Here is a 15,303-nt window from a genome sequence, read left to right as displayed (position 1 = left end):
TCACCTAGTAACAATCATTACAGCTCAGTGTGCCAGTAACCCAGTAACAATCATTACAGCTCACTCAGTGTGCTACTCACCCAGTAACAATCATTACAGCTCACTCAGTGTGCCACTCACTCAGTAACAATCATTACAGCTCAGTCAGTGTGGCACTCACCCAGTAACAATCATTACAGCTCAGTCAGTGTGCTGCACACCCAGTAACAATCATTACAGCTCACTCAGTGTGCCACTCACCCAGTAACAATCATTACAGCTCACTCAGTGTGGCACTCACCCAGTAACAATCATCACAGCTCACTCAGTGAGCCACTCACTCAGTAACAATCATTACAGCTCAGTCAGTGTGGCACTCACCCAGTAACAATCATTACAGCTCAGTCAGTGTGCTACACACCCAGTAACAATCATTACAGCTCACTCAGTGTGCCACTCACTCAGTAACAATCATTACAGCTCACTCAGTGTGCTACTCTCCCAGTAACAATCGTTACAGCTCACTCAGTGTGGCAGTGACCCAGTAACAATCGTCACAGCTCACTCAGTGTGCCACAAACCCAGTAACAATCATTATACCTCACTCAGTGTGGCACTCACACAGTAACAATTATTACAGCTCAGTCAGTGTGGCACTCACCCAGTAACAATCATTACAGTTCACTCAGTGTGGCACTCACCCAGTAACAATCATTACAGCTCACTCAGTGTGGCACTCACCCAGTAACAATCATTACAGCTCACTCAGTGTGCTACTCACCCAGTAACAATCGTTACAGCTCACTCAGTGTGGCAGTGACCCAGTAACAATCGTCACAGCTCACTCAGTGTGCCACAAACCCAGTAACAATCATTATACCTCACTCAGTGTGGCACTCACCCAGTAACAATCATTACAGCTCACTCAGTGTGGCACTCACCGAGTAACAATCATTACAGCACACACAGTGTGCCACACACCCAATAACAATCATTACAGCTCACTCAGTGTGCCACACACCTAGTAACAATCATTACAGTTCACTCAGTGTGGCACTCACCCAGTAACAATCATTACAGCTCACTCAGTGTGCCACTCACTCTGTAACAATCATTACAGCTCAGTCAGCGTGGCACTCACTCAGTAACAATCATTACAGCTCAGTCAGTGTGCTACACACCCAGTAACAATCATTACAGCTAACTCAGTGTGCTACTCACCCAGTAACAATCGTTACAGCTCACTCAGTGTGGCACTGACCCAGTAACAATCGTCACAGCTCACTCAGTGTGCCACACACCCAGTAACAATTATTACAGCTCACTCAGTGTGGCACTCACCCAGTAACAATCATTACAGCTCACTCAGTGTGGCACTCACCCAGTAACAATCATTACAGCTCACTCAGTGTGCCACACACACAGTAACAATCATTACAGCTCACTCAGTGTGCTACTCACCCAGTAACAATCGTTACAGCTCACTCAGTGTTGCACTCACCCAGTAACAATCATTACAGCTCAGTGTGCCAGTAACCCAGTAACAATCATTACAGCTCACTCAGTGTGCTACTCACCCAGTAACAATCATTACAGCTCACTCAGTGTGCCACACACTCAGTAACAATCATTACAGCTCAGTCAGTGTGGCTCTCACCCAGTAACAATCATTACAGCTCAGTCAGTGTGCTACACACCCAGTAACAATCATTACAGCTCACTCAGTGTGCCACTCACCCAGTAACAATCATCACAGCTCACTCAGTGTGCCACTCACTCAGTAACAATCATTACAGCTCAGTCAGTGTGGCACTCACCCAGTAACAATCATTACAGCTCAGTCAGTGTGCTACACACCCAGTAACAATCATTACAGCTCACTCAGTGTGCCACTCACCCAGTAACAATCATTACAGCTCACTCAGTGTGCTACTCACCCAGTAACAATCGTTACAGCTCACTCAGTGTGGCAGTGACCCAGTAACAATCGTCACAGCTCACTCAGTGTGCCACAAACCCAGTAACAATCATTATACCTCACTCAGTGTGGCACTCACACAGTAACAATTATTACAGCTCAGTCAGTGTGGCACTCACCCAGTAACAATCATTACAGCTCAGTCAGTGTGGCACTCACCCAGTAACAATCGTTACAGCTCACTCAGTGTGGCAGTGACCCAGTAACAATCGTCACAGCTCACTCAGTGTGCCACAAACCCAGTAACAATCATTATACCTCACTCAGTGTGGCACTCACCCAGTAACAATCATTACAGCTCACTCAGTGTGGCACTCACCGAGTAACAATCATTACAGCACACACAGTGTGCCACACACCCAATAACAATCATTACAGCTCACTCAGTGTGCCACACACCTAGTAACAATCATTACAGTTCACTCAGTGTGGCACTCACCCAGTAACAATCATTACAGCTCACTCAGTGTGGCACTCACCCAGTAACAATCATTACAGCTCACTCAGTGTGCCACTCACTCAGTAACAATCATTACAGCTCAGTCAGCGTGGCACTCACTCAGTAACAATCATTACAGCTCAGTCAGTGTGCTACACACCCAGTAACAATCATTACAGCTTACTCAGTGTGCTACTCACCCAGTAACAATCGTTACAGCTCACTCAGTGTGGCACTGACCCAGTGACAATCGTCACAGCTCACTCAGTGTGCCACACACCCAGTAACAATTATTACAGCTCACTCAGTGTGGCACTCACCCAGTAACAATCATTACAGCTCACTCAGTGTGGCACTCACCCAGTAACAATCATTACAGCTCACTCAGTGTGCCACACACACAGTAACAATCATTACAGCTCACTCAGTGTGCTACTCACCCAGTAACAATCGTTACAGCTCACTCAGTGTTGCACTCACCCAGTAACAATCATTACAGCTCACTCAATGTTGCACTCACCCAGTAACAATCATTACAGCTCACTCAGTGTGCGACTCACCCAATAACAATCATTACAGCTCACTCAGTGTGGCACCTACCCAGTAACAACCATTACAGCTCTCTCAGTGTGCCACACACCCAGTAACAATCATTACAGCTCACTCAGTGTGCCACACACCTAGTAACAATCATTACAGCTCACTCAGTGTGCCAGTCACCGTGTAACAATCATTACAGCTCACTCAGTGTGGCACTCACCTAGTAACAATCGTTACAGCTCACTCAGTGTGCCACACACCCAGTAACAATCATTATAGCTCACTCAGTGTGCCACACACCCAGTAACAATCATTACAGCTCACTCAGTGTGGCACTCACCTAGTAACAATCATTACAGCTCACTCAGTGTGCCACTCACCTAGTAACAATCATTACAGCTCACTCAGTGTGGCACTCACCCAGTAACAATCATTACAGCTCACTCAGTGTGCCACACACCCAGTAACAATCATTATAGCGCACTCAGTGTGCCACTCACCTAGTAACAATCATTACAGCTCACTCAGTGTGGCACTCACCCAATAACAATCGTTACAGCTTACTCAGTGTGCCACACACCCAGTAACAATCATAATAGCTCACTCAGTGTGGCACTCACCCAGTAACAATCGTTACAGCTCACTCAGTGTGCCACACACCCAGGAACTATCATTATAGCTCACTCAGTGTGCCACACACACAGTAACAATCATTACAGATCACTCAGTGTGCTACTCAGCCTGTAACAATCGTTGCAGCTCATTCAGTGTGGCACTCACCTAGTAACAATCATTACAGCTCACTCAGTGTGCTACTCACCCAGTAGCAATCATTATAGCTCACTCAGTGTGCCACACACCCAGTAACAATCATTACAGCTCACTTAGTGTGCCACTGACCTAGTAACAATCATTGCAGCTCACTCAGTGTGGTATTCACCCAGTAACGAGCATTACAGCTCACTCAGTGTGCCACACACCCAGTAACAATCATTATAGCTCACTCGGTGTGGCTCTCACCCAGTAACAATCGTTACAGCTCACTCAGTGTGCCACACACCCAGTAACAATCATCATAGCTCACTCAGTGTGGCACTCACCCAGTAACAATCTTTACAGCTCATTCAGTGTGCCACACACCCAGTAACAATCATTACAGCTCACCCAGTGTGCTACTCACCCAGTAACAATCATTACAGCTCAGTCAGTGTGCCACACACCCAGTAACAATCATTACAGCTCACTCAGTGTGCCACTCACCCAATAACAATCATTACAGCTCACTCAGTGTGCCACACACCCAGTAACAATCGTTACAGCTCAGTGTGCCACACACCCAGTAACAATCGTTACAGCTCACTCAGTGTGCCACACACCCAGTAACAATCATTATAGCTCACTCATTGTGGCACTCACCCAGTAACAATCATTATAGCTCACTCAGTGTGCTACACACACAGTAACAATCATTACAGCTCAGTGTGCCACTCACCCAGTAACAATCATTGCAGCTCACTCAGTGTGCCACACACACAGTAACAATCGTTACAGCTCAGTGTGGCACTCACCCATTAACAATCATTACAGCTCAGTGTGGCACTCACCCAGTAACAATTATTACAGCTCACTCAGTGTGCCACACACCCAGTATCAATCATTACAGCTCACTCAGTGTGCCACTCACCCAGTAACAATCAATACAGCTCACTCAGTGTGCCACTCACCCAGTAACAATCATTACAGCTCACTCAGTGTGGCACTCACCCAGTAACAATTGTTACAGCTCACTCAGTGTGGCACACACCCAGTAACAATCATTACAGCCCACTCAGTGTGCTACTCACCCAGTAACAATCGTTACCGCTCACTGAGTGTGCCACTCACCCAGTAACAATCATTACAGCTCACTCAGTGTGGCACTCACCCAGTAACAATCATTACAGCTCACCCAGTGTGGTACTCACCCAATAACAATCATTACAGCTCACTCAGTGTGCTACTCACCCAGTAACAATCGTTACAGCTCACTCAGTGTGCCACACACCCAGTAACAATCATTACAGCTCACTCAGTGTGGCACTCACCCAGTAACAATTGTTACAACTCACTCAGTGTGGCACTCACCCAGTAACAATCATTACAGCTCACTCAGTGTGCTACTCACCCAGTAACAATCGTTACCGCTCACTGAGTGTGGCACTCACCCAGTAACAATCGTTACAGCTCACTCAGTGTGCCACAGACCCAGTAACAATCATTACAGCTCACTCAGTGTGGCACTCACCCAGTAACAATTGTTACAACTCACTCAGTGTGGCACTCACCCAGTAACAATCATTACAGCTCACTCAGTGTGCTACTCACCCAGTAACAATCGTTACCGCTCACTGAGTGTGGCACTCACCCAGTAACAATCATTACAGCTCACTCAGTGTGCCACACACCCAGTAACAATCATTACAGCCCACTCAGTGTGGCACTCACCCAGTAACAATTGTTACAGCTCACACAGTGTGGCACACACCCAGTAACAATCATTACAGCTCACTCAGTGTGCTACTCACCCAGTAACAATCGTTACCGCTCACTGAGTGTGCCACTCACCCAGTAACAATCATTACAGCTCACTCAGTGTGCTACTCACCCAGTAACAATCATTACAGCTCACTCAGTGTGGCACTCACCCAGTAACAATCATTACAGCTCACCCAGTGTGGTACTCACCCAATAACAATCATTACAGCTCACTCAGTGTGCTACTTACCCAGTAACAATCGTTACAGCTCACTCAGTGTTCCACACACCCAGTAACAATCATTACAGCTCACTCAGTGTGGCACTCACCCAGTAACAATTGTTACAGCTCACTCAGTGTGGCTCTCACCCAGTAACAATCATTACAGCTCACTCAGTGTGCTACTCACCCAGTAACAATCGTTACCGCTCACTCAGTGTGCCACTCACCCAGTAACAATCATTACAGCTCACTCAGTGTGCTACTCACCCAGTAACAATCATTACAGCTCACTCAGTATTCTACTCACCCTGTAACAATCATTATAGCTCACTCAGTGTGCTACTCACCCAGTAACAATCATTACAGCTCGGAGCATGATGACACAGAGAGTGGTCTGTTGGCCCATCGTGTTTCTGCTAGCAAACTATTCAGTTATTTAGGTAACTCGAAGATTGGCCATGGCTTTGTAAATTACGAGTAATTACTTGCTTGTGTACCTTTTCAAAGCAACGAAGACTTTTTTCTCCTCCTGTCTTTCACACAGTAAATTCCAGACTCCCAGTAAGTTAGGGTAAAAATATATATTTTTTCTGAGATCTTCTTAAATCCTCTACCAATTACTTTGCATTGATATCCCATACTGTGCTGACTGAAGCACTCAAGCTCACAGTGATGTTTCTAAAAGGACTGTTGGAAAGCCCAGGGGAAACCCTGCACAGCAGGACAAATGCATTCTCATAGCAACAGTATAGTAACCCCCAAGCGGTGACCATCTTCCACGGCTGACCAGACCGAGGCCATGGTGTAGGCTGCCATTGCTCTGCATGAGAAGGGAGAAAGAGGAAAAGAAGAGGGAAAAAGTTTGGAGGTGCAAGTGGGAAGAAAGAGAGAGGCAAGGTGTTTTCTAATCTTTTCAAACTTGAAGTCCTTGCTTCACCCCCCCCACCCCCCATTTACTGATTTGATTTTCTAGTTTGGTTATCCAACTTGGAATGATGGAGTTCCAGTGCTGGTTCAGTGCTAAAGCTCTCTGAGAATTAATTTATTCCGCTGTCATCTGAAAACCTGAGGCACTGAGACAAGAACCCAGCTAGCCATAGTCAACAGCAAGGACTGAATTTGCCTTCAAATTGACTGAAGGATACCTTGCAGATATTCTTTCTTGGCATTGTGGGATCTGACACCTTCTTATCTGACAATTCTCTTCACTCACGTTGGCATCCGCATTACAATTTTCTCGATAATTAGTTTCACCATTAAAACCTTCTGCTGATGAGCCAGTAGATCAGATGGATATTTCACCTATTTCCTGATTTTGTTTATCAACATCAAAAAAAATCCTATCAATTAAAGTATCTAGAACAGAATATTATTAATTAGCAATTGGTTCAGGTCCATATTCTAGAGTCTCATTTATTCCAAATTGAAATATAGTCTCCGTATGCGTGCAGTTCAGTTTGGCTCAACTTTTGGTTAGTTGGAATGTTTAAAAGATATTTGGTGAAGTGCTTGGAGAGTAAAGTAGATAAACATGGGCCAAACACAGACAAATGGGATTAGTAGAAATGCATTGGACTAAGGGGCCTGTTTCTATGCTGTGTAACTCCAAGAATCTGTTAAAACTCAAGGGTGAAACAATAAGTAAGTTCTCATCAATATCGACAGCTGGCAAGTTCCACATTTGTGTTCGTAATTGACAATTACTAACAGCACCAACTTATTTGCCCACTCTCCTGCTATTCTCTTAACCAAATGTTTGGTTTCTGCGGCTCATTTGCATGTGATCTAACTTGGAGTTTTAAAATTAAAAATAATAAGCAACAGATGAAACTACATTTGTACACATAGCTGTTAATTGCTCATTTATTCAAGACCCAAAATCACAGTCTGTATCACTGTTTGACAAGACTGCCAAACCTGTCACTGTAACAAGCAGGAGTTAAAGAAAACATTTCTACACAGGGTACTTTGTAAGCTTGATAATGATCTCCTGCCTAACTAAAGCAATATTTTTTTTTGTTAATCAGCTGTTACATTCTTTCCACAGATGGTGGCCTTGTAAATTTAACTTTGCTACTCTCAATTCCATTTTAGCTCCTTCTACCGTTAATTGTCATGCTTCTGGAACTAATGAGAACTCTAACCTCAAAGTTGTAGCTAAACCATATGGTTTATTAATTAATTTGGCAACAAATGTATGATATGCCCAAAATCTATTACTTCTGTGAAGGGAATTTCATTAATTACTGCTTAATATGATAGCTCCAAGCCATCAGACTGATGCCCTGCATCTGTATCCCTCTAAAGTTGGGACAATGGATGAGCTGGAAACAAGCACACTGTATCAGAATATATAAAACAGAACCGATGGTAACAGTTTGCAGGTCAGCTAACATCTGTAGAAAGAGAAACAGTGTCAACATTTTAGTTCAAAGATCCTTCAGAAATGTAAATTCTGTGTAAGTGGGCTGGGTGTGTCCTACTGAGTGTTTCCAATGTTTTCTACTATATTTAATTTCGGGTATCCAGCTTCCATTTCTTTCTGGCTCCATTCCTGCCCAATTGCTAACCAGTGCTGTTCCATGATTAACTTCCCCATTTCTTTTATGCCATGATCCTCTGTTTGTCCTCTTTTTCTTGACAATCCTCTTATTTGCCTGTCTACTTTATTTTTAACATTTACTTGAAGCATCTGCTAGAGATGCAATGGGCAGCCTTCTGAGCTCTGCTGACGAGCAGCCAGGGAACCCCCAATCGATGCCTTATGTTACTTGTTTCATTAAGTAAACCCTGGGACTCAGTATTGCTGATGTCTAGAGCCTAATGGTGCAAACGTATGGATCATTGTGGGTGTGGGCATTTCAAAGAGTAATTGGACCACTGATAGTTCAACTGTTGAAGTTCCATGTTTTTTACTGCCTTTAAATTCAGAATCTTATAAAACCAAGTTATACAGGCACGTGCATAATTCAAAGCAAGTAGTGAAAATCAGAAAAAGTGCCAGTTTAAGTATTAACTCTATTTTCTTCTCAAATGCCGCTTGACCTGCTGAGTATTTCCAACAGTTTCTGCCTACATTTCAGATTTTAAGAATATGCATTATTTTGTTTTTTTGAAGATATTACTTATAGTGTTAAAGATTAATCTGGAAAGCTATGTCATTCCTACAAGCACAGAATAATTGAATTCAATTTTAACAAAACAGAAAATATATTGTCCATTGAAACTGCACTGGCTCTGTGCAATGTATTCATTCCATTCTACTTCATACCCTTTCCCATAGCCTTGAAATTATTTTACCTTTAAATAGTTATCCAATAAGTTTTTGAAAACTGTAGTTATATTGTGATTCAACCAATCGGCGCCTTTGCCTTTCATCATTCTTCTTTCTAAAATGCTTCTCTTCATCTCATTCCTCCTGCCATGTATTTGTACATTCCACCAATTGGCTCTGTCCTCTTGATATGTGTTACTAATTTTTCCTCAGATTGCCACATTTAAAAATTTGGTGTCTCCCAAAAGTTTTGGATATTTTACTCCTTGTGCAAGTTGCATGAATTTTAGTCAGTGCTGTCAGTCAATGCAAAATAGGCAGCATGATGTCAAATTCTATGACCATGTCAGTGACTCAGGTTCAATTACGCTACTGTCTGTAGGGAGTTTGTATGTTCTCTCCATGACTGCGTGGGTTTCTTCCTGGTGCTCTGGTTTTCTCTCACTGCTATGATGGTATATGCCCAAAAAATGATATAGATAACTCAAGTCTACCAATATCATTGCAAGATTTGAAAATATTCTACAATGTGTTTCTTCCCAGGTGTGACAGATCGTTTAGTTATGAAAACCATTCTTTTCTTTAGGCCAAATGAAGCGTACTAGGCATGTGCTTCAAAAGACTCATGGAGAAGGAAGACCCTGCTCTTCCCACCTAATCCAGTATCGACCCTGCCTTGTAAAGCCATGCTATAGTTGGGTCTTTGGTGAATGGTCTGCATGCAAAATTGAGGTAAGAGCATCACCTTATGAGTATCTAACTTACCATACAAAACTATCTTACTAGGATCAACTTAGATTAAGCTCATAACTTTAACCACTTGCGAAATTTCTGAAGACAAGCTACAGTGACTTTTGGCTTCCTTTCCACAATACACGACCTGATATTTACCCCATGCTGGTAGTTTATGAGCTTTAAGTATGGCCTGGGATTGTTACAGTATCAATGAGCTGCCTAGTGACACAGATAATGCAACATACAAAATACCAATTGCTTTTATTTCTATTGCAGTCTTTTTACATTTTTTCTTCACATTTATAGTTGCTCCAGACTTAATTCTCATTTTCAGTCAAATTGTTGCTCAGCCTTACCAAAGTGATGTTAGAATTCATGGGTTCCTTTTGTAAATTAGAACCTCAAACTTGAACCGAAATTAATGAAAAACCTTGATTGGTACAGGAGAGAAATCCAAGGTGGAATACAGACGTACACCAAACCTATGGTTGACTGTTGAAAAGAGGGAAAACCTTTGCCTTTAAATTATTCCCTAGTTCCATGAAATATTTAGTTCCAGGTGTTGCAAATGGCAATGGAGTTGACAATGTACATGTGCCTAAGTTTGTTAGAATTAACGACTGGATTTGGATAGACAGCACCTGATAAATGTATTTAAGAGATTTTTGGATAATTACCTGGATGGAAAGGGTATGGAAGGCTATAGTCCATGTGCAAGTTATTGGGTCTAGGCAGATTAACATTTAGGCATGGATTACATGGGCTGAAAGTCCACATCCCTGTATTTGGGTTGTAGACTATCCAGGTGGAATATGTGCTGTTGTTCCTCTAGTTTACATTTAGGCTCACTCTGGTGTTGGAGTCGAAGATAAACCGGTTGTTGTGGGAATGGAAAGGAATATGCCAGTTCAAAACCAACTTTTGTACTATAGTGCTTTATGACTCTCTCTGATTCTGAAAGCTTTCTGAGCCACAATGATATGGAATTAGAGCACGAAGACACTGCAAATTGTTACAGTCTTCAGAATCCAGTTTAATTTAGATCTATAAATAGACTTCTATTGGAAACTGTTGTCACTATGTACTGTACTAAGCTTTGAAATAGCTTCTTGAAGGAGCAACTATTTTCAGGATTCAGATAAATAATTGACCACACATTTATAAATCCTCAGGACAGAACATAAGTTTCAAATCTGTGCAGAACTTTTACAAATGAAAGCAAGAATTTATTAGTGACTTGGTTTCCATTTTTTAAATTGAAACCAAGCACCTCATCACCTGCAGTTCTTTTGGATAAAATACTTGAGAGAACAGAAAATTCATATATATTTGATATGTCCTGGAAAACATAATTGAGCCAGTATTTTGGTGTGAAGTGCAGGAAGAAACCAAAATGGATTCTGATTGCCCCTAAATGCTTTCATGGCCTGTATTCAGTCCCAAAACATAGACATTGAAGGGGATATATTGTTAAGCTACTGGAAGTGTATTTTGAAATAATGTCTGGCAAGTTGAGTTGGGTCCTTTATTAGCAACCAACTAAATGTTGGAAGAACTTGTGGGTCAGGCAGCACCTATGGAGGGAAATGGGCAGTTAACACCTTAGGATGAGACATTTTATTTGGACTAAAAGATAGAGGAAAGATAGCCAGCATGAAAAGGTGAAGAGAAGTCTAGCAAGAACTTGTAAGTGATAGATGGATCTAGGCGAGAAGGATGATAGGCAGGGGAGGGGAGATCATCAACTCAGACCATGAGAGGCCTGCGTCGGCCATTTTCATGACTTACAAGGCGCAGATTGGATGATATGCGGCTGAAGATAAAAAGAGTGAAAATAAGAACAGAGGCTGAGAGGTGATAGGTGGAGGCAACAAAGACCTACAGATGATGGAATCTGATAGGAGAAGATCGTATAAATTGCCGAGAAGATCACTGGAGTCTCTCTCCACCATCTTGACATTTGCCGGAAGCATCATATATGAAGGATTCAAAACATTGTTGAGGATTCCTATCACTCAACCCACAATCTCTTTGACCCACTGCTGTCAAGAAGGAGGTACAGGAGCATCAGGACTAGGACTGCCAAACAGGGTAACAGCTTAATCCCCCAGGCAGTGAGTCTATTGAATACCCAGCCTCCACCAAGGTCTCATCACTTGGGCAATGAGCTGTTTACTGTTTTCCTGTGCGGTGCACTTCATTTGCATTTTGAATTATAAGTTCCATATGCATTTTATATTATAAATTATTTGTGGTAGTATTTTGTTTTATATGCTGTGTGTGATGTATTGTGGGTGCACCATGGTCCGCAAGACTGTTGTTTTTATTTGGTGCAGTCAGATGACAATAAACCTGAATCTGAAAGGAAGGGCTGCTTAGGAGGGGTAGGGGACCCAGTCGAAGAAGTGTATGGTTGATGGGTAGATTGAGTGGGGAGAGACAGATAAAAAGGTGAAAGAAACAGGGAAATAGGATAGGTACTGGAGAAACTGAGTAGATCAAGAGAGAGAAAAGGAAAAGAGGAGGAGCAGGTTACCTGAATTTGGAGAAGTCATTGTTCCTGTATTTGTGTTGTAGACTATCCAGGTGGAATATGTGTTGCTGTTCCTCTAGTTTACATTTAGGCTCACTCTAATAGTGGAGTCGAGGTTAAACAGGTTGGTGTGGGAATGGGAAGGAATATTAAAATGTGTAGCAACAGTATTTAATTATTTTAGAATCAGAATCAGACTTAATATCACCAGCATATATTATGAAACTTGTTAACTTTACAGTCACAGTACAGTGAAATACATGATAAAAAACTGAGTTACGTAAATTAAATATTAAAAGCTTAAGTTAAAATAAGTAGTGCAAAATAACAGAAATACAAAATGTAGTATTTTAGTAGCATTTACTAAACACTGGAAACAGAAATTAATAAAATGGCTCAGACCCATTACATGTTTTCAAAATATTCCTTGTAAACTTCAGAAAACCCTGCATTGGTCAACAAGAATCAACTAGTTCTGAACTTCCAAGTGCTGAATCCCACATGTCACTCTCCCAATCTCACATTCCCCTTTCTGATCATCATCTAGTTAATCAAATCATTATTTTTCCCTCAACCCAAGCATGCAACTCTTCCTATCATGATAACAATCTCCACAAATTCCAGATCCAGTCTCCTCCAACACCTGTTTGCTATTCAGCCCTCACTATAGTCACCTTCTCCTAATCTCACCTCTAAACCATAGCATTTCCACCTCTGCAATCTGCCTCCTCACTCAAAGTTCAAAAATTCAAAATTCAAAGTCAATTTTATTATCAGAGTACATATATGTCACTGTAGCGGGTGTGCTACACATAGCGCTAGAATAACCACACGGAGTCGGTGAGTTAGAGTTGCGATGAAAGAGATTTATTTAAACTTCGCGGCCCGCTTTAAAACCTTCCCGTTCCTGCCCTCCCTGGGGCGGGACTGCTGTGGGGAATGCATATTCCCAGACCCTTTCCGCGCGCGGGACTTTCCCCCTGCTGGTGAAGATGGCCTGGCGCCCTTTCTGGTGCCGGCCCTCTGCCTGCGCACGCTGTTGTGAGCCGGTTCGTGGGTGCCAGAAAGTGGTTCGCCACATCACCACATATAACCCTGATATTCTTTTTCCTGCAAACATACTCAGCAAATCTACAGAATAGTAACCATAACAGGATCGATGAAAGGTCAAGTACAGAATAGAAGACAACAAACTGTGCAAAGCAAATATAAATAAATAGCAATAAATAACGAGAGCATGAAATGACAAGATCAGGAGCCTGAAAGTGAGAGCCCTGGCTGTGATAACATCTCAATAGATAGTATAATTATCCTCCTTTGTTCATGACCCTGACAGTTGAGGGGTAGTATCTGTCCTTGAACCTGACGGTGTGAGTCCTGAGACTCTTGTACCTTCTACCTGATGGCAGCAGCGAGAAAAGAGCACGGCCTGGGTGGTGAGGATCTTAGATGATGGATGGTTCTTTTCTATGGCAATGTCTCATGTAGATGTGCTCAATGGTTGGGAAGGCCTTACCCATGATGTACTGGGCCGAATCCATTACCTTTTGTAGTATTTTACATTCAAAGGCATTGGTGTTCCCATCGCATACCATAAATCAGCCAGTCAATACACTTTCCACTACACATCTAAAGAAGTTTGTCAAAGTTCTATCGAAGTTTCTCAAAGCTCCGTCATACTCCTGACAAAAAGGCAGCTTTGGCCTTTTACCAGAGGTTTGCTCCCGGCAACAAGCTAAACAGTTTGTTTGGATAAGAATCCAAGAGATAAATTTTGACAACCTGTATCTAAAACCTTTTCAATATCTGGATTCCTAGTCAACATGTTTCCTCTAATTCCTGGAAGTGTAGAATAATTGTTTCATCAGATGTAAAAACAATTAACAGCAACCTACATTTAGATAGCAGGTAGTTCTTCGAGGCTTCGGTGAGGAGAAGCTGCAGTCAGAGAAGGCAAAAAATAGCTGTAGGTGGAGGTTTTTTATTCCTCCTTCTTTACATTTGCCTAGTTAGGATAGTAGAGAGGCCAGGCAAGATCATGCAATGCTCCTCCTCCAGTGTCCCTGACAATTCGATCTACAAGACGTGTATCCAACTACTAGAACTATGTGATTAATAGAGATACAATATAAAGGGAAAGTAAAAGGCGCCAGGCTTGTCAGAGTTCAACCACTTCATGCACAATCATTGGAGCTCAATTAACGGGGTCCTCTCTCCACCATTCAATCCCCTCTGATCCCCTCGACTCGCCGCTCGGGACCAACCATGGTGGTCGACCAGAGCGCGTCCAGCACGTCCTTCCTCTTCGGGTCTCCTCCTGAAAAACTCGCCAAACCACACAGTTCCCAGCCATATGAGACAGAATATCATCCACAAAAAGAATAGCATGGACACTCATTGGTCCATTTTCTCTCTTATCAATAATATAACCCAAACAAGCAGGGAGAGAGAGAACTCCTTACATTGCAGTTATTATTACAGAAAAGCCACTTTTCTTATAACATAACAAAGAAGCCATTTTGTTAGCCTTTGCAGTAACATAAAAGAAGAAACCCCTTACATAACAAACCGCATTAGCGAGTTGAAGCTGGAACTAGATGAACTCCAAGATCATTGGGGATGCTGAGAGCTTGATTAATAGGACATATGCAGAAGTAGTTACACCCAAGGTACAGGACACAGGAAAATGGGTGACAGTCAGGAAAGGGAAGTGGGGTAGAGGAGTCAGTGCGGAGTACCCCTGTGGCGACAGGTATATCACTTTGGATACTGTTGGGTGCGACAACCTAGCAGAAGAAAGTCGCAGTGGTCAGATCTCTGGCACTGAGTCTGGCTCTCTGACTCAGAAGGGAAGGTGGGGAGAAGAGGTGAGCTGCGTTGATGGGGGTTTGTTAATTAGGGGAACAGAAAGGAAGTGCTGTTTGCGAGAACGAGATTCCTGGATGGTATTTTGCCTCCCGGGTGCCAAGTTCTGGGATATCTTGGATTTGAGTCCTTAGCATTTTCAAGTGGGATGTTGAACAGCCAGAGATTGTAGGTACCGATGACATGGGTAGGATGAGTAATGGGGTTCTGCAAAGGGAAGTCA

At 42.7% G+C, this 15,303-nt stretch overlaps 1 protein-coding gene across 2 annotated transcripts in view; it reads left to right on the top strand.

Annotated features, from left to right (window-relative positions):
* Positions 1 to 15,303, top strand: part of thsd7ba (thrombospondin, type I, domain containing 7Ba) — a 1,092,806-nt gene that overhangs the window by 974,712 nt on the left and 102,791 nt on the right. For both annotated transcript variants that reach the window (XM_063047545.1, XM_063047546.1), the window contains exon 21: positions 9,534 to 9,679. In XM_063047545.1, the coding sequence (XP_062903615.1) occupies positions 9,534 to 9,679 (146 nt within the window). The remainder of the gene's footprint in view (positions 1 to 9,533; positions 9,680 to 15,303) is intronic.

This window comes from Mobula hypostoma, chromosome 5 (assembly GCF_963921235.1).
Source record: "Mobula hypostoma chromosome 5, sMobHyp1.1, whole genome shotgun sequence".
Classification (NCBI taxonomy): domain Eukaryota; kingdom Metazoa; phylum Chordata; class Chondrichthyes; order Myliobatiformes; family Myliobatidae; genus Mobula; species Mobula hypostoma.
The sequence above is the reverse complement of the archived record's forward strand: the minus strand, read 5'-3'. Positions and strand labels throughout refer to the sequence as shown.